The sequence below is a fragment of the Phoenix dactylifera genome, chromosome 1 (assembly GCF_051530095.1).
Source record: "Phoenix dactylifera cultivar Ajwa chromosome 1, Ajwa_hap1_PhDact_Kaust_v1.1, whole genome shotgun sequence".
Lineage (NCBI taxonomy): Eukaryota > Viridiplantae > Streptophyta > Magnoliopsida > Arecales > Arecaceae > Phoenix > Phoenix dactylifera.
Window position 1 is genome coordinate 531,619 of NC_143190.1, and position 20,764 is coordinate 552,382.

Genomic DNA, 20,764 nt, shown 5'->3' on the forward strand with positions numbered 1-20,764 from the left:
TAATAGACTTTTTTAGCCACTGGAAGAGCCAAAAAGATGTTCCAAATTTGTACCAAATAAATTAAAATTATCAAAAAATAAAAGCTTTTGACCTTCCAAGAGGCCATAGTCAAGTCACAACTGTGAGGACAAAAACACCTCACCACTACAATATTATGCATTTGGTACAGAAAAATTTGAAGCTCATCTAATCTAGAAGTTTGCCTCAATAAAGTTGAATTTGTTAAATGACAAGTCCATGCACCGAGTCTGGCAAAATTTGTTAATCCAGATTGATGGGTGGTTTTGAATTTCAAGGGATGAGATTTGGTCAGCAAGTAGAACCTTTTTATGCTGACAGTAATGCGACCTAGTGAATCATAGAGCAGTTCTTTTATAACCAAGAAGACGCAGGAAGCAATTTTATTCATGATATCTAAAAGCAAGATTATTCAGTAAGCATGTCCACAAGCAAGCCTAGAAAGCTACTTGTATAGAATAATACATATGAAATATGTAACTTAGGAGTTCCTCAGACTCTGAAGATTGGTCAAGGGAGATGTCGCTATCGCATGATACTTTAAAGATGCCAGCACAATATCTGGCACTCATCCTGTGCTATTCCATTTATCTCACAATTAGATTAGAATAACCTTCCTCTCTACTCAAAGGGCCATATACTAACTCCCATCATATGGGCCATACCGTAACAGAAGACACTACCAGTTAACTATATTGAGCAATCAACTTCTTTCAGGACCTTTGCGGCATCCTCTGGGAAGATAGGATTGATAAAACATCCACTTGCCATTTCAAACCCAGCTAGCCTATTCAACTGAGGCACGATCTGAAGAAACCAGTGCATATACGGTGAGCAAGATGGTGGAAGCTCAAGTGGTGCAGTGTGAATCATGAAGTTGTAGGGTGGGTCATTCAGCTGCTTGGACAACTTGCGAAGCATTAGTTTTAGCAAACTGCCAAGATCCGCAGCCTGTTCGCAGTATCCATCAGTTAGGAAAAATGCTTGCTCATGAAATTACACATGAAATTAAACTGCATAAAGATGATGGTGGTTTGAGTTCGAGAATTTTGTTTAATGGCTATTCTACAAAGGTATGAAAACAATGTTAAACTTGGCAACCATAAGACTCATGCATGCATATATGGGCAAGTTACTAAAGATACAAACCATGGCAGAGATATGTTTGACCAAAGGAAGAACGTAAGTCAAGCAGAGACATTTACTACAACCAAAAGCATTCCTGTTTAGAGCTATTTCTGATGTTATTTCAAAATCAAGCAGAGTTAAACCAAGTAGCAAGAAACCATATGAGAAGCCTAAGTGGAATTTCTTGTTATGAACTTGGTAGTTTATATGGTAGTTTGCAAACAGGAATGAAAAAAAGAGTGCATACACCTATATCGATAAATATATTCTAACTTATTAAATCATCTTCTTCATTGTTTCCATTTCAAAGTTTGTCAGTATGCCTTCAAAGTCTATTATCTACTGTACATTTCAGTTGTCTAAAATATACGAGAACAATTTACATTGTGATTTACAAGAGTCGCGTTGATGTTTTGTTGATAGCATATAGTCTCGATCTCTAGAAGATGCTCATTAAAGATTCGTGGCAACTATTCCGGTCTAGTCAACATGATATAATTCACACGAGGTACGACAATGTAAGGATGTTGGGTTAAGGCTACAAAAAAAATCTTATATTACTATTAAGGAAAGATAAAAGTATTACATGCACCATGGAGTTCAAGTTAGAGATGATATAAAACTGCAAAAAAAAAAAAAAAATTATAACTAAGTATTTAAAAAGTGATAGTTGCATCAACTAAGGGCCATAAAGTACAAGATCAAAGTCTCTTCAAAAGACATAAATGTAGGATTTAGCTTTGGGAAGTTTGCAAAGTAACAGGGAGAATGGAGAGGGAGAGTGAGAGAGAGGGTGGGGAGCAAGAGGGGTACAACGAGCCTTACATCTTTGTGACCGTTTGTAACAACCCAGGACCTCAACCAAAATGGTTAGCCGAAAGGTATTGTTTGGATTCCTTGATCCTGTATAAGTACCCAAGATCTACCCAACGAATAACCGATGTGGGACTAAACACACGCCCGCACGGATCCTCACATACTCCCCCCGTTCAAGCCCTGACGTCCTCGTCAGGCTAAGGGTTCAAATCCATTCAAATTTAATCACAAACACCACGATGGGTCCGTGGTTAACCCAATGGATCCGTGCTATAGTGTCCCCTAGTCTACATAAGTTATGGGCCGGGTCCGCTCTGATACCATTTGTAACAACCCAGGACCTCACCCAAAATGGCTAGCCGAAAGGTATTGTTTGGGTTCTTTGATCCTGTATAAGTACCCAAAATCTACCCAACGAATAACCGATGTGGGACTAAACACACGCCCGCACGGATCCTCACACCGTTAGACCCACCTTCGCCATTCTCTGTGAAGGTCTCACCGACTATCACTGTGCTCTCCTCTTCTTCATTCATGGTGGTGTAACTCAATAAATGAGGTGGTGGTTAATGATAATTGTTGATTTGTTTCTAACTATAAAAGAAGCTATTAGGTTTTGCTAGAACAAGTCTCACATTCTTCTATCTATAACTCCTGGGGAACATTTTTCATCCTATTCATCACATACTAGACTTAAAAAGGTTACAAAGCATTAGTTTTAGGGGATGTGGTTATCAATTCTTCTCCATTTAAATACCATTCGCCCAACCTTTCTTGGTATTATTCCAGAGTAATTATATACCCTTTCCTTTTGATTTGTCTAAAGTCGTCTCCTATATACCCCTAGTCTTCTATTTATCCCCTATTAATGGTGGCCCATTAAACTATAAGGCATTTACTCCTAAGTTGTTCCCAATAAGAGTGGCATTAATGCAAGGAGAAAGGCCACTACAAATCTTCCTGTAGGAAGGGAGTTAACTGTGTGTGTGGAGGCATTGGCCATTCCAGTTCATGAAACAAAGCATTCTTCTCCAACAAAAGATGACATTAGCTAATAAGGTTGTTAGGCTAGACAAGTCCCTCTACATCCTTTCCATCTCGGAAAACATATTATACTTCTACCACTTCCATCAGCACATGTGATTGTGCAGGTGTTGGGAGAAAGTCTTAACAAAGCTCTGGTTGTCACCCCCACGACTAACTTATTAAAGAGCAGAATGACTAGATAATAAGGGAAATTGTCGAGAGAACCTTTCTGATGGTTTGACCTAACCATGAGCGCTATGAATTTGTTGTTTTTGTTGGTCCTTTTAAGAAGGATGATTTTACTTTGGTTATGTCCTCAACCTTAGAAAAGGGTGCACCACTTTCTGATGTAGCATGTTTGGGATTTGTTTTAAGGATTTTCCTTTCATTGGTAAAATCACAATATCTCCCGTGGTTTCAATGTTTGGCTGCTAATTAATCCTAGTCTTGAAAGCTCTATGTGATTTGACTATAAAACTTTGAAACTATATTATACTACAGAGATCCTTATAAGCTACCAAAGTTTGATGATTTACGTTTTGGTACATATCGTTATAAATGATAAATCACTAGGTCCCCGAGATACCTTCTGATCCCACTAATCGCCATCCTAATGATGATTGGACTCTTGGGCACGAGCACATGGGTTGCTTCTTGCATCAAGGTTCGGCTAGTAGTTCTACTATAGGTAGTGGCGCCTTACACATGGGTAAAGGTTTTGAGCCCATAAGTGCAAGCTCTTTGTTGTCTAGTACTAAAATTTAACAGCTAGTAAGGGTAGTCACTAAGTGTTGATGTAAAAATACTGGGATCTCCATCTTCTTCATTGGTTCAGGTAGGAGCAAAGGGTTGTCAATCATGAACTAGTGTTCGTCAACATTCTCTCTTTGGGCTGGAGAGTTGTTTGATAATGACCTATCTATTGACTAAACCTCTAGTCAAGATCCCGTTCTACCTTCTGATTGTATATCTTATGGTTTGGGGTTGAACCTGAAACCTATTTAAAATTTTGAATCTTAGAGTTACTCGTACTAACTTTGGTGATGTAAAAATTCTTGGATCTCCATCTTCTTCATTGGTTTAGGTAGGACCAAAGGGTTGTTAATCATGATTTGTGTTGGTGAACATTCTCTCCTTGGGCAAGATAGTTATAGGATCTCTTTACAATTGGTCAAGATCCCATCCAACTGTTGTATGTCTTAGGATTTGGGGTTGAACCCAATGCCTTTAAAATCGGTCCAGACAGCGAACCAGCAAGCTGTCCAGTTCCTGAGTTGATCGATCAAACTGGCCAGTCCAACAAGTGACATCAGCTAGACATCATTATGATATCATAATTATATGTTTATTTCTTTAAAAATAAAAAATAGGGAAAATAAAAAAGAGAAAAATTCCCAAAAAATAGAAAAAAAATGAGTGAAGATAAAAAAATACAATTTTTAGCCTATTTTTCAATTAATGTACAACAAAGTCATGCAAATAAATCAAAATAATATGAATATGGCTCAATATAACAACTCCTAACCAATCCATAAAAAATACAATTTTTTAGCCTACCTTTTTTCTTATTTAAAATGTTGTTGGGCTTCTCGTTCTTGAGGTGGACTTTTTCTGTTGGGCTCAACATTTAAAATTGATTTGGGTCAAAAGACCTGACCCAAACTTAAAGAATTTTGAGTACAGATTTCGAAAAAACAAACCAAACCCGTGAGAACCGAAAACCTATTCCAACTTTTAAAAGACCAGTTCTCGGTTAAACAGGTCGAACTGGCCGATCCAGTCCAATTTTAAAAACATTGGTTGAACGTGAAACCTATTCCAAATTTTGAATCTCTGCACATTAATAGTTACTGGGCTTGAGATTCCCTCAAGTTTAACCTCTACTACTCTAATAGCATTTAAGTAGGTTTGGAGCTGGTTTTGATTTTTAATACAAGAGGGGCTCTTATCTCAGCCAAGTTTAATTTTAATCTCCCAAATGTAATACTAAGCCAACAAATATTGTTCCTTCTATTCTAGTTGTTGTTCCTAAGAATGTTGCAAGTCTTTTGTTGCCAAGATGGTACCTGATGCCACCTCAAAAAATGTTGTAAAATGCCTTTGTTTGATCTTCTTGGATCTCAGCCAGATTAGTCCTTCCTTTTGTGGTCCTAGCTATCGCCTCCAAGATGACCGCCAACACTTGAAGCAAAAGGAAAGCTGGTTACCATCTTTAATTAAAATAGGTGTACATATCAATGCAAGTAAGGGTAAGGGGTGCTTTGGCCTTTTCTTTAGGTGCCTAGGCGGTTCTAATGTTGAATTCCATTACCCCAACTAACCTTATCGAGCTAAGGAAGAAGTGTGCTTTGGTGCTAGTAGAATCCCAGAATTTGTGTGCTTCCAGATTGATCCAAGAGATGGAATCGAGCATGCTGATGGCCTAGCGAAGGCTAGCAAGAAAGATCTGGTTCTTCTCCTATGCTAGCATATAAGATTCAAAGTTAAAATGATACTTTTAGTTTTCTATTTGGGGAAGTGTTTTAAAGTCTTCCAGTTTAGGAGGTTCATCATTTATCTATCCCTTCTTTTGACTTGATTGCGTTGAATCTTTTGCTAGATGGGTAGTGTCCCCTTTTTCCAGTCTTCTGGAGGGAATTGTGTAAGCTGGAAATATATGGAGGTCATATCTCTAATATTTATATGCATATCATGTCAATTGGTTATTTGGTGTATTTTGTTTTGTGGTATGTGCCCACTGCAACTGTTTTGGACTTCCTCCTAGCAATCAACTGCAATGTCAATTTTAATTTCAAATGTAAGAGGTCTTAGAAGTTTAAGGATTGTATAAGAGGCTCAAAATGTAAAATAGCTTGTCTTCAAGAAACTAAGCTGTGCCAGATGCCAAAACGTTTAAATCTATTGGTGTTGCAGGCTTGAATTGTTTGAACTCAATGGAATTCGTCAATCCAAAAGGCATGACAAGAAACTCATATAAGCTGTACCTTGTTACACAAGTAGGTTTGAGCTTGTCCCCTTCCTTGTCCTGCACTTGATAGTTTCCTGAACGCAAGTCAAGTATGGTGAAAAAGTTGTGCATTGCCTATTTGATCAGAGAAATTGGCCACGACAAGATGAGGCACTTGTTCTCAATGGTCACCTTGCTAAATGTCTGATAATCAATGCAACGATGAAGGTTGCCATCACTTTATTTTGGAAGGGAATCAAGGCCCAACAACGGCTCCGCAATCAAGGCTCCATAAGTTTATTGCACAACATCTTTGGCATGATGTCCTTGAACCATTCAAGGACTTTCTCGATTCTGGTTGAAGTTCCTCCTCCACAAGCACCTTCAATTTTGTTTCACTTTGTAAATTGTGGTGGAGACACTTCTTTCCTTTGCTAGATGAACTCTACTTTCCCCTACCTACTACAATAAAGAACCAAAGTCTGCAACCTCGGTACCGGATACTGTATCAATACCTTTCTAGTTCACCACAGTATGGTCAGTACGATACGATATGCACTTCGTATCGAAACAACCCTCCAGCTGTTTATTTCACTTTTTATCTCGATACTTCTCAATGAGTTAGTACATCTCTCGTACACACCTTGGGACACCTCAGTATGGAACCCGTATTGACCCAAACTTAAGTTTCATACTGGTTCCCACCCAATACAGTACGGTACGCCTCATATTGGGCGGCACGGGGTGGTACAGCAATCTAGGAGAGGAACCACCATGAAGGGATGATTCTGGAACATGATAAAAAAAAAAGTTTCTTAATTCCAGGAAGATGTTATCAAGACAACATCCTTTTTCTTCTTATGTAATAATTTTGGTTTTGACAATGGCCATCAAGTTATGTTATGAGAAGATTAGTGGTTAGGAGATGACCTCTACTGCAAATGTTCCATACTTTATAGGCATGTTCTGCTCATCAAAATCTTATGGTCTATCAAATGCTTCATGGTAAAAATGGTTCCCCTAGACTTTGTGATACTAAAAACTTGCAAGCTACACTTTTCCAAAAGGATTGTATCATCCAAAGTATCCATCTCGAGCAAGACAGCAATCAACCATGGTGGAGATGGAACAACAATCGTGTTCTTTTTGCGAAATTCTATTCTAGTTTTCTTAGCCACATTGGAATTATCTCTCCTTTTGCAAACATAAATGCAAAACTTTAATCTTGAAAAAGATTAATGTCTTTACCTACTTGGCCATCAATAATAAGATCCTGACAAACGAAAATATTCAAAAAAGAGACTAGAATGCACCAGCATCCTATCCCTATTATAATTCTGCTTTGCAAATCATAGATAATTTGTTGTTTACTTACCCCTTCTCTAAGATCATATGGCAATATCTCTTAGCAGCCTTAAACCTTCCTACCTTACGTACCTCCCTTTGAATTGGGAACCTCTCGAAGAACTTCTATTGATAGATTAGTTAAGAAGGCCAGGAAACCGTGGTAACTATTACTTGGTGTATGTGGTTGGAGAAGAATTATAGAGCTCTTTTCTAATAAACATTAAACTACAAGATAAATTTTTGATTCCGTCAAGTTTCGTATTAAAGACTGGATATTGGTGGCTTTAGAAAAAAAATTAGTTAGCTATTTTTCTTTTGGTATATCAGTATGATTTGGTCTACCTATCTCCTACCAATACATAGTCCGACATTTTATTTAGTTTTGAGTGAAAAATAGGATCTTGTGAGTTGATTTTTGATGCTCAAATATAATACATTTTATTTTTTTTATTGCATGCCTGAATGATGATGTGACTATATATATAATAAATCAATATATATATATATATATATATATATATATATATATTTGAGTAGATCTGACTAAGATTTAGAATATATCAAATCATGTAAAAATACAAAATGTTGGCATGATTTCCACTTACTTTTTCAATTTCTACCTGTTTATGGGATGTAACAGAGAAAATACAATAGAAAAGGAAATACCAGGATTGGAGGAATAATTCATCCTTCCACCTTCTCTCTTTCTCCTCTCCTTACCAAGATCAGAGGAACAACCCATCCTTGCACTCTCTCCCTTTCTACTCTCCTCCTCTCTTAACTTGAAATAGAGGGAGAAACAAGCATGAGGCCCTTTCTCCCTATTAATTGAGGCCCAAAACCAGCATGAGGCCCTTACTAGGCCGAACTTCTCGATTTGCTTTGACTCAGTAAGGATCAATTCACACCGGTTTGAACACAATCCCATACCAAGACAAATAACCGTTTCGGTTCATGCAAGTACAGTACAACACCGACCAAACCAAACAGTTTGATAAGGTGCTGCATACCATGATTAAACCTATTAAATGTAATTGTCACCTAATCAAGTGTTCCTTCTTTGTTTTAGATGTGCTACCCCCTCCTAGGGCTCCTCTTATATATCTTGCAATTTATTAATGAAAGTGCGATGGATTTCTTCGCCTAACTCTTTCTCCAAAAAAAATAAAAGAGTGGACTTAGTATTTGTTGAACTATTCAAAGGAAAAAAATTCATCAACTAATTGTGTATTAAAGGAATAAGGTAAATAATGAACTAAAAATCAATAAGACAAGGTCAGCAACAAAGGAATATGACTATGGGAAAGGAAAGCTTTCAAATTATTAAGATTTACTAAGCATAATCCTAACTATGGTTATTCTATACGAAATGAAACTTCAATTACTTTAGAATTATCCTTACTATTAAGTAAGGGTTATCCTTACTAATTCTTTTAATAAGGATTATTAAAATTCTTTTATCAATCTATTAAGTAAGGACTATTAAGAATTAGAGATATCAATGTAAGTACACAAAATTCTTTTATCAACCAAGAAAAGAAGGTAGTCTTTCATCTCAAGAGAGTATTGTAATCATTTAAGCAAGAAGAATGGTGCAAGCATTTTCAAGCATGATAAATTGACAAGGTTAAGCAAAAGCAGCTCTAACACTTATACAAACAAATGCATGTCCAATGTTTTCTATATCATCTTGCTTATATGTTAAACCTAAGTCATAAAGAATAGGAGCTTGAGTAAAGTGCAAATGCTAAGGTAACAAGGAAGTAAGGAGTTCAGCATTAACAAACTAGACAAGCGACGAATAACATAACAATGGTAATTAAAAGACCACAACCCCAAGAAAATTTTAGTTTTCACTAAAGGGTTATAGAGAAAAAACTTGGGAGGATAGAAATACGTTTTCAAGCTATCACTAGAATTGTCTTCAACAACCAAAGAATTAGAAGATCACAAGATCAAATTTACACGTATGAAATGTTTCTATAATTTAGTAATTTGATGTGTGTGCCCCATCAACTAAAATTGGATTTCTCAATGTGCAAGTGTTACTGACTAGTATAGGGCAATCCAAGTGTAAGGCAAGTAGTAGGCAATGTCGTGGATTTCACATTACATGAGGGGCACACTTTACGAGCATTAAATATATTAGTTTTAACGGGTAAAGGCAAATTAGTTTAAACCATAAAGTGTAGGGTCCAAATCGGGGATGATGTTGATCTTATATGATGGGCAAATCAGTTGTTCAATATTGTAGTCAAATAAATAACAATGTTAATAATTATAAAGATTGAATACAAGCAACAATTAGGAAATTTGATGAAAAGTTGATAAGTGAACTCAACATCATACTATTAGATGAATATGCTAGATGCCATTTAGAATGTTATAAATATTGCAAAAAAGAACAGCTAATCATGCAACAAATGTTTTACATTAATTTTCAATATCACAAATTGTAAATTTTGTTAGTATGGATCAAGGTCCGCCGTACCGGTACCGGTCGGCGTACCAGTGGCGGCCCGAACCAGTACGTACTGGTCCTATACCAGTCCAATACCGGTCCATACCAGTCCCATACCGGTTCTCCAACGATAAGCTACCGATACCGGGTTCCACGCTGATCCGGTAATCCGGTACCGGTCCCAGGCCCGACCGGTCCATACGGATCGGTACGGCAGACCATAGTATGGATCATGCTAATAGTATCATTCATATTGATGAAAAAAAAGAATAAAAGTGCTTGAAGGCATTGTAAAAATTGAAAATCTTAAAAGTAATAGTAATTTAGTTCCCCCTACAAGGAATAATATGGTTAAAAGATGGTCTTCCATCAGAATTTCTGTAAGTGGATCAAATGATGGTTGATATGAATCAACATATAGCCATCAATAGTTTGAGTGTTGGACACCGAGTTTGTAAATATGCCGGTCAACTATTGACTAGGTTCAAGATTCGTGTTGGCAAAATCATTTACCCACCAGATTTGACAAAAAAAGATAATCAAAAATCAAATTCTAAATATTGCATTGTTAAACTAGAAGAGTTTTAAGTCAACAAACCTCCACATTAGGAAAACAAGTTATTGCATTGTTATCAATAAGTTTCAAACTTTAATGTCCAAAACCACCGATTTCATTTATTACATTTTTTATTTATTAAAATGGTTAAACTCAAATTAATTAGCAATCTCAAGTTATTTTATATTTGTAAACAAGCAAATTCTCCTTTGTTTCTAAATTTTCATGATATATAGCCAATAACCCCATCTTGACTAAGCTAAATAACTTAAAGGCACATCAGTGCCACTAAGCTAAATAACTTAAAGGCGCACCAGTGCCACTATCATTTGTTTAGCTTGACTAAGCTAAACAAATAACTTAAAGGCACACCAGTGCCACTACAATTTGTTTAATCAAGATACATATGTCACAGTCTCACTGATTAATATCCTGAAACTTGTTGAAAGCCTGCATAGTTAGTCATTAGTGTGTTTTTCTACATAAAGCTTCAGGATTGTAATTACCTGTTGCTCAATTTCTCACTATATATCAGTAGCATCATGATCCATTCTGCAAACTCCAGAACAGAGGGGTGGTGATAAAATGAGAGCCCACCTTAAGGTGAAGGACAATATACATACAAGTGTAGCAAACATAGTGAGGTTTGTCGGATAACAAATGAGGATTTGGCTACTTCTTAATTTATTTATTATGTATCTCCATGATTACCTTCTGGGTTTTCTTTTTAGGAAATTTAAAGGAGTCAAGTAATTGCTCTAGGCTTACGTTAGAACTTAGAAGCCCCTAGATTTATCCCTAAATATATTAATATATGAAAGTGATGAGCTTACTAAGATGCTTGTTCTGGCCACAGTGCTTTTAAAAGGCTATCATTTGTTGCAATGATCATATGTGAATATTTAGTAGTAGTGCTAGCATAAAGTTTAAATATCAGTGAGATAACATGGTATTCCACTATGTTGAGTATTAGAACAAGGCATCATCACAACTATCGGGACAGGACGAGTTAGCGAATGGACCAGGACATGATGGGACATCCACCATCCCCAGCATCAGTATGTGGGGCATCCCACTCCATAGAAAAACTGGGACAACCCCATCCACAATTTTTACAACCTTCAGTACTATGCTTCCTTTATTTTCTTTTTCCTCCACAAATAAGGCGGATTCCATGTAATCTCTTCTTACTTGATCTAAAATCAGATTTTATAAATGGTAAATTTGTAGAATGGATCTTCATATATGTTCAGTTTCTTGATTTATAAAAGGTAAATTTGTTGAATGGATCCAATGAATTATATAAAATGCATTCTTAAGTAAGTCTAAAGAAACAATATAAAATTGTCAACCAACAAAAAGTCAATTCACCCATCATATGCATGAAGAGAAAGAATATAGAGAAGAAGAAAATGCTTTTACCTTCTCACCATCTATATCATGAAAATGAGAGGAGTGATCCCGAGGTACAATCCACATTTCAAAGGGATATGAGGCTGCGAATGGAACAATTGCAGAAAAATGCACCGTTTCATTGATCAAAATCTCCTCAGACCAGACCTCGCAGAGGCTACACTTCCCAGTCCTCTCAAACCACTCCTTCGTGCTATTAAGCCGGGCAGCAACTGTTGGAGGTATCAAGGGCAGGCCCATGATTTGACTGTGTGAATGACTCATTGATGCTCCAGCAGATGCCCCGTGATTTTTAAACACCTTTTGAATGCAAGAACAAAGAAAACTATCACATCAGACAATTAACCATTTCCAAGATTAAAAACGCTATATGAAACATTAGATCTATGAACCAGAGAGATGATATAGAGAAGTGAATCTCCTAACCAACTAGCCCAATCATTACGAAAACGGATAATTATATACATACCAAATATTTTTTTTTAAAAATCCTTCTTTTTAGCAACCAGAAAACTGAAATAAAAAAATCATTTTTAAGGACTTTTCTGCAAGAAGCTTCCTACAATCTTTTAACATATTAGAAGAATGCAATATAAATTTTGGAAAAAAAAATAATAATACGTAATCTTGGGACTAGGGTTTAGGTTTCGACGACGATTCACCTGCACGTACTTGATGGATCCATGGCGCTTGAGCTGGAGAATCCGCTCCTTGTGGGTGAGCAAGACCTCGCCGACCTCCTGCGGCGAGAGGTCAGGAAGGTGGACGGAGTGGTAGGGGGTCTCAATCACCACGTCATGGAACCCGAACCCGGGCAGCGAGAGCCTCACCGGTCCGGCCGCGTCGGCGGTATCGCCGGGGACCGGGGGCTCCGCGTCCCGGCGGAGGGCGGGGTAGAGGTTCTCGATGACCCGGATCTTCCACGCGGCACCGCCGCCGGGAGGCAGGCGGAAGATTTCGGGCGCGCACTCGCTCTCGCGGCCGATGCAGAAGGGGCAAGAAGGCGTTGGATTAGGATTGGGCTTAGGGTTAGGGTTGGAAGCCGGGGCCTGGGATTTGAAGTCGGAGGGGCGGCGAGCCCTGGCCGGAGAGAAGACGACCCAACGGTCGAAAACGGCATCTCGTCTGATCTCCGAGCTTCGAGAAGGAGAAGACGACGACGACGACATCGTTACCTGCTGTCCCCGCAGTTTAAGAGCCGTCCGTTCGATAATAGGACGAGTATGGCTCGACAATTAGATGGTTTTTTTTTTTTTTTTTTTTTTTTTTTTTTTGTACATCCGCAGCCCACTCACAGCTGGTGCGAACACAGCCTAAAGAATCACACAATTAAAAAAAAAAATACAAGTTGGATAAAATAGAATCATGGGCCTCCTACATAAAATCAGATGAGTCGCATAGAATGCCATTCAATCTATAGCGCTATTAGCCTCTCTGAAGACATGGATGGCCCAAAATACAACATATTTGCCTAACAAACGGCGAATATCATGAAGCAACCACGTCTCCTTGATGGCACTCCCGAGCCTCAAAATCCCCTCAATTATCATAGCAGAGTCCCCCTCAATCATGATGCAGTCTATCCCTAGCACCCGTCTGGTATAGAAGATACCCTCCCAGGCAGCATGAACCTCGGCATCCGCGACGGACTGATCGAAGATGCACCGACCTCTGGTAGCTGCTAGTCTGGCCCGCTGATCCTTGATGACGAAACCAATGCCGCAACGACCCTCCTTCTTGACACTCCCGTTGAAATACATCTTGAGGAAATCAAGAGATGGGGGCTCCTAAGATATAAGCATAAGCCTGGGCCCTACTAGAGCGTAGTGGGAGCTCCAGATTTTTCTAGCCCACCCAAAAGACGATGATGCAGTAGTACCAAGGACCTCCATTGCAAGAAGTAGGGCTCTATCCGCCACCACTCTCGGGGGTGCTCCTCTATCCTCAAATACTTGGGAGTTCCTATCTAGCCAATAATGGTACGCCAAGTAAGCTGCCCAAGTCCCCTGCTCCAAAAGTCCATGTTGCTGAGATGACTCTGCTAAGAAGGTCAGGAAGTCCTCCATCGATGACCATCCCGATACTGACCAGCGGAGGCAGGCTCACACTTCTAGATCCAGACGGTCGCTGGCACCCAAAGAGAGTATGGTAGATCGTCTTCTCCGCCTCCTGATAGGCCCAGCAGCCCACAAAGATGTTCACCCCCCACCGAGATAACACCCTTCTAGTGGGCAAACATTCTCAGGCAACCTTCCAGACAAACAGAGCCACTCGATGGTGAGTATGCAACCTCCAAATTCATCTTCCCTCGATCTGCCGTGCTGCAAGCCTCCTAACCAGCCTGACAAGATCTTGAGTCTGCACCTCTAATCTACCAGTACTGCCCCACACCCTCTTGTCCTCCGCCTCACCTATCGGGATTGATATTGCCAACACCCTCTTTGCCAATTACTCACCAAATGCCCCCCGTACAAGATCCACATCCCATCCTTGCTTTCCAGAAACAAACAAATCATGGACCCTGCATCCCTCTAGCTCGTCGGGGTCGATGAAAGTAGGCCATCTGCTCAACGGTAGTTCGGTAAGCCAATAGTCCTCCAAGGCATCCACAGCTCGTCCGTCGCCAATTTCTCATCTGATCTCCGGAACCAACAAAGGAACTCGAGAGCATCTCTCTCGCTCGCTCTCTCCATAAAAAAGAGCTACGTCGGCCTGCATGAAAGACCGAGGGGTCCACCAAGTCCTCATACTTAACTCTCATCAAGGCACCCCAGAGGCTCACGGGTTCCAGAATAAACCTAACTGTCATCCTCATAGCGATGACCTCCCGTCGTTCAATCAGGGAATGGATCCCCAAACCACCACAGCTAGTCGGCTGGCAAATCGAATCCCAAGCCAAGAGGTGGACACCCCTGCTGCTTTCGTGCCTCCTCCAGATGAAGTCCCTGAATGATCGCTCCAGATCCCGTAGTACTGCAATAGGCACCAAGGTATTGGATAACAGGTATATAAGGACTGAGCTCAAGACTGACCGTACTAGGATGATCCTGCCAATCATAAACAAGGTGCTCGCCTACCAACCCTCTATCCTCCTCCTGATGCTCTGCTCCAGAGTTGTGCACTCTTCTTCGCGAAGACGCTGACCTGTGATTGGGACCCTAAGGTATCTCAAAGTGCCCTCCTTCTCCCCTATCTTCAAGATCTTCATAATAGCTGTCTTCACTTCAACCTGGGTCTTCGGGCTGAAACATATGGCAGATTTGGCCCGGTTGACCCGCTGGCCTGACACCACATAGTACTCCTCTAGCACCCTCTGGAGTGCTTGGCTGCTCCCCTCATTGCCCAAGTCAACATTAAGCAGTCGTCCGCAAATAGCAGCTGATCAGAAATTGGAGTCATACCCAGTGCTGGACTGTAGGCCTTCGCCTCCTATCTGGCCGATGCCATCCGGAGTGCTTGGGATAGGTGGTCTGCATAGATAATGAACAAGAGCGGAGATAGGGGGCATCCCTGTCTCAACCCCACTGATGAGAAGAAGAACTGTGAAGGGGATCCATTCATCAAAAGAGCAAAAGACGAGGCGTGAATGCACCCTTAGATCCACCTAATCCACAGCGTGTGAAATCCGAAGCACTCCAGTGACTGAGCCACGAAATTCCACCTCATCCTATCGTAAACTCTCTCCATATCTAACACGACTCCCATCAGGCTCGTCTATCCTAGTGCTCGTTGGAGGTCAGACATAAACTCCTGTGTGATGAGCACATTATCGAAAATAGATCGGCCCCCAACGAAAGCCCCCGCTCCGGACATACTAACATAGGCAAGATCTCCCTCATCCTCCGAATCAAAATCTTCGCCACTACCTTGTAGAGGGTAATAATAGACTAATCGGCCGAAAGTGATCGGGCTCCGTAGGATCCTACCTCTTTGGAATCAATGTGATAAAAGTTCTCTTCCAATCCTCCAGCATTGTCGTTGACAGGAAAAATTGCTATATCCTGCCAAAACCTCCTGCCCAATAATGTGCCAATACCTCCTGAAGAACACTAGGAAAAAGCCATCCAGGCCTGGGGCTTTGTCCTCAGCTAAGGACTAGAGTGGATCATGAACCTCCTCCGCCGACACCGGACTGAACAATTCCGAATTCTTAGCCTCGGAGACTCGAGCCTCTAGCTCTGGGATTGCTCCCCAACCTGAAACACCCCCGAATCAGTCCACCTCAACCTGAAGAACTGCTCCAAAATTTGTCTAATGGTATCGGAGTCCTCAGTCACTTGACCACCGCTATCCTTGATTCTGCCAACCTTGTTCCTCTGCCTCTGGATGATAGTTGACTGATGGAGGAACCTTGTGTTCCAGTCACCTTTCCGAATCCACTAAATGCGGGGCTTCTGTCTCCAGAAGACCTTCTACTGTTTCAAGGGAGTGATGTCTGGTCAGCATGGCTCTAAGCTCCACCTGCTCATCGTCGGATAGGCCACCCTAGATTCGCGACTTGGCTTTATAGTGGATCTCACACCTAGATCCTATCCGACTCTACTCGTAGTGGAAAATAGTCCACATGGAGTCTAGTGATCCTTCTAGATTAGAACTCTCCGAATTTTTGTAAATATATCTCCTGCTAAATTAGAACTAAAGATGAAAAAATGCTTGCTTCCTTATCTTATGGCTAAACCACTTAGTTTTGCTCAAAGATGCTTATGGCCTTTCTCTTCTCTGCTCCCGAATCTCAACAAACAACTTGTCCCACTGCTGCACCTGGACTTTGTGGTCAGGACTCTTCTTTCCACCTTTTCTCATTAAAGATGATGACATTAACTTTCCCTCGATCTTGATCTTAGTTGATCAATCGATGGAACCAAAGACTGAGAGTGTAGTCTCACATGAGTGGTATTGGCTTCTTGTATTATCATTGCACACTTGTTGCAGACAATAACAAGTCGTTTGCCTAGGCTGCGATTGCAAGATCTATATTTTCTTATATTTTGGAGGCATTGATCATAAATTCCTTTCCATTCTTTTTAAGACAATACTTCCTCTTTCGCCTGTAGAAGACTGCATCTTAATCCCAAAGGTACGGGCTCCCAAGGATGATATACAGACATCTAAAAGTACTACTTCGTATGTCATCTCATTAATTTATCTCTCAGTTATGGTGAATTTGAAAGTACACTGCTTGGTGATCTTCAACTTGATATCTTTTTGAATCCAACGAAGAGGGTAAGAACATGGATGAGCCTTGGTTTGCAACCCTAGTTTCAAAACTAAATTTTCAGAGATGAAATTCTTTTGGCTTCTAGAATCTACAATAGCTTCGATGATATCAATGTCATCCAGATATTTAAGTAAAAGATCTCCTCTCGCACCTCTAGATCTACCTCAACTATAGTCTCTGATTTTCTTGCCATCAAGCTCAGTTTTAAGTCTACTTGCTCAAGCTTAGGTAGCTCCTCAACCTCTATAACATTGAGGACTGCCTCCCTTTCTTCTTATAATTCTCATCCTTTCAATTCTTTCTTTTTGGCTGCAACTCGAGATGAAACTTCCAACACTTCTTGGTGCGTCCACAAATATTACAATGGTTGCAATAATGTTCTTGAGTCATGTTAACGTGCTTCCTGCTTTGCTCCCCTTTCTAACCTAGTTTTTTGCCATTTTTCTTGAACTTGCCACCCTTCTTGCCTTTTCTAGATTGATTCTTCTTCTCAATCCCCATTGCCTTCACACTAGCTTCATTGATATCTTCAACTTTGAAGAGTTTTAGCTCATTTTTGATATTCTCTTGAAGACCTCCAACGTACTTCATGAAGATTGCATGACCATTGATGAAGATTTCGAGTGAGATAGCTTGCTTGTGGAACTTGGTGGTGTAATTTTGGATAGATTGATTATACTTCGACTGCAAATACTGCCACTTGATCCACCGATCCTTCTTGCGACTGATTAGATATAATTGCTTCTTAATTAAACCCTTAATTTTGTTCTAAGTCAGATTATAGATATTGCTGTTCCTTATGTATGAATTTTACTAAAAAAAACATGGTTAGAAAGTTTGAGGGGGCAAAATTTACCTTTTGGACTCTAATATATCCTTAAATAATAAAGTAGGTCTCTAAGTGGTTTAGCTAGTCATTTAGCGCTTTTCTGCATCGATGGTCGCATCGTATACAAGGATCTCAATTCCAGCTTCAACTTTGAAGAGCCGAAGAGAGGAATTTTGAGTACCTATAGGATACTCATCCTCCTTGCTAGATGGTGGATCTTCGTATCCAAACATGGAAGATAGCTTTGCAATAGAGATTTCTGATGTTTGTGTTGAAGGCATCGCCAATTAGAAGATGATCTCGATAAGTTGAACGATCTTCTACTTTAAATGTATGGGACATCCCTTCATCTTATTATTCATCAAGGTAAAACTAGCAGTCATATTCGCCTTGGTCCTTCAGTGGAACCGAACAGAAATTTTAGGATTGATTTCAAACTATTTTTGTAGATGATAAGTTCGGTTTCAGTTTTGGATTTAGCTCCAAACTAATCCGATTCAACCCCTGCACATCCTTGGTGGATGGTAGGGAGAAATTTAAAAAATTACTCTACACATTTCAAGAAGCACTTTACTACAACAAACAAAACCCCTAAAATTATTAAAAATGATTGGGGTGCGTAAAATGGATGCCGTCTAATTCAGCAGAGAGCACTCATATTTTCAGCCAGAAGAAAGAGAACCACCGAAGGAATCAAAAAGAAGACCACGGACTCTAGAGCTAGAGGTAAAGAGGGATCCAATAACATAAGTGTGATTGTGCAAGTGTAGTATCATTTGCTCCAACTCCAGAAAAAAAAAGGTGTGGGAGAAAATGATGATGACAGAGGCTGGTGACGTCATTCAGCATGAACAACATAGATGGCAGGTGCTCTACTAAAAGTTTTATAAGAGAGCCTGTTAGGTTTAAATTTGTCTCATGTCATATAAATAAATGTAAGTCACCCGGAAACTCAACTGTCTCTCCAAAAGAGATGCAGCAACCAGGACTTAGAGAGGCGGCTAGCACTTTGATTGATCAGAAAGAACCTTCTTCATGTGGAAGCAACATCCGCTTATATTGCTCATGCTTAGATGGCTCAGCCGCCTGGGTAACTCCTAGCTCTTTCTCTCTAAAACTGAGGAGAAACTGAGGAGAAGCAACAAGTTTCAGGGGGCACTCCCGAACCCCGTTTTACACCCCGGACCCGAAGAACTGCTCTGCTGCTGGCCCTCCCCGGCTGGAGAGCCCCCAGGACAGGACAAGGGGGGCGGCGGTCAACCATCAACTCTCGAGGAAGAAGCCCCGGCTAACTTCGTGCCAGCAGCCGCGGTAAGACGGGGGAGGTGGGGGGGGGGGGCAAGTGTTCTTCGGAATGACTGGGCGTCTGGCTATTCTATGTGCATAGCCTCCTCTCCATCGGTAATCGGCAACTCAAAAACAAAACGCATTGCCTTGGGCACGAATGTTTATTGATTGGACCAGATCCACCAGCTTAACGATGGACTAGTCCAACCATAAACTAACATGCATGCCTGAATTGCTTCGTTTTTTCTCTTTCCTTTTTTCTTTGTATGTATGTTGGTTTGTAGCCAGAGTAATCCGTCTAAGCTGATGGACTTAGTCCAACCGATAATTTCTCTATTTCCACCATGTCATTCAAGGTCTACCTAGGCAGTATGGGGGATAATGGAACCTTAAGAACGAAAAGCAAATAGGACATATGGTCTAGAATCTTTTATTTCTCTTGAAAAAAAAAAAAATCTCTAGAGGGATATGAACATGAGCTAAGCATGTGAAGAATACATTTGCATTAAGAAAAGATATATTAATAAACATGATAAACCATGTTAGCAAATCATTTATTAATTTTTATTTATTTCAACTAAATTGATTAAATGGTTAAAAAATTGTAGTTGTCCATTTGACAAGGGCAATAGTATAAGCCTTGAAATAATCTTCAGCTAATTATAGCACCTAAGGTAAACCGGTCCATTGAAAAGGCACTTCGAGAGCTTTCCCTACAAGGGAAAAAAATGGTAGTACATACTTTTTCATGAGTCTCACATCACCATTATACATTATTAACCATCATAGTGTGAAAATTTGCCTATTTGTTGCATGTTTTCTTATCCTAGATTTGAAGTCATGGCCATCATTGAATTCCCATTTCAAGTGTTGTTAGGCATAGCTAGAAATATTCAAGAATAAAAGGAAAGCATATCTCCATTTTTTTGAATGTAATTTTGGCTAGTTTAGACTATAATGTCATGTGAAAATTAGCTAGCCATTGAGAAGGCATGGATTTATAGCACAAACTGTACTACTGGGCAATTAGTTGAATGACATGAATGGTTGTATCATCTATTCAAGTTATACATGATAGTTTTACGCGAAAATGGTTGATTGTTTCAATGAGACTGCAATTGGATTATTTGGCTTTTCTAGAACAGGCTAATTCATTACTTTTCAATCAAACTACAACAATTAATTCTAAATTAGAGAAAAGGATATAAAATCTTCATGTGATCTAGACAAGTGGAGGTGCCTAAATACTGTTAGTGAGAGAGTGTATCTACAAATATAATGATTCATTACATCATGCTAGCTTTTAGGAATTGATTAATGTAGATTGGTATTAAGGGTCAATCATGATCTAGTTCAAACCCTACTAAACACAATATATAGCAAAATACTAGATATTGTAAAAACCAACTTCACTTAAAATAAGTGGTGGCTAATTATTTCAAATCAGCTACAGTAGGATAGAAAAGTGATCACTAGGCACTATATCTATATTGTTCTTTATTTGCTTTCTTTTCTTTTTTTCTTATGTGTCTGTCAAAGGAGGAGGAAAGGGGGAAGCAGACTTAAATAGTTGAAGAGGGTTAGAAGTTATATTTGATGAATGAGACTATCCATAATATGAAGGCAAAACCCTCAATTGAATACTAACTATCCATTCTCAAGGAAATCATGACCTACATATTGTTTTCAAATTTGTGGTCAAATTTTTTGTCACCCT

The 20,764-nt window shown here is 39.7% G+C and overlaps 1 protein-coding gene across 1 annotated transcript; it reads right to left on the reverse strand.

Moving 5' to 3' along the window:
- Positions 1-371: 371 nt before the first annotated feature.
- On the reverse strand, positions 372-13,040 carry LOC103723042 (putative galactose-1-phosphate uridyltransferase). The gene is made up of 3 exons (XM_008813834.6): positions 12,376-13,040; positions 11,723-12,013; positions 372-970 (listed from the first exon to the last, which is right to left on the reverse strand). The coding sequence occupies exons 1-3, from the start codon at positions 12,880-12,882 to the stop codon at positions 710-712; spliced, it is 1,059 nt and encodes a 352-aa protein (XP_008812056.2). The 5' UTR covers positions 12,883-13,040; the 3' UTR covers positions 372-709.
- Between the last annotated feature and the right edge of the window lie 7,724 nt (positions 13,041-20,764).

Coding starts and splice junctions, on each gene's coding strand:
- LOC103723042 (XM_008813834.6), bottom strand. CDS start 12,882: ATGTCGTCGTCGTCGTCTTCTCCTTCTCGAAGCTCGGAGATCAGACGA. Junction 12,014..12,375: donor GATCCATCAAGTACGTGCAG/GTGAATCGTCGT, acceptor TGCATTCAAAAG/GTGTTTAAAAATCACGGGGC. Junction 971..11,722: donor ATGATATAGATGGTGAGAAG/GTAAAAGCATTT, acceptor TACTGCGAACAG/GCTGCGGATCTTGGCAGTTT.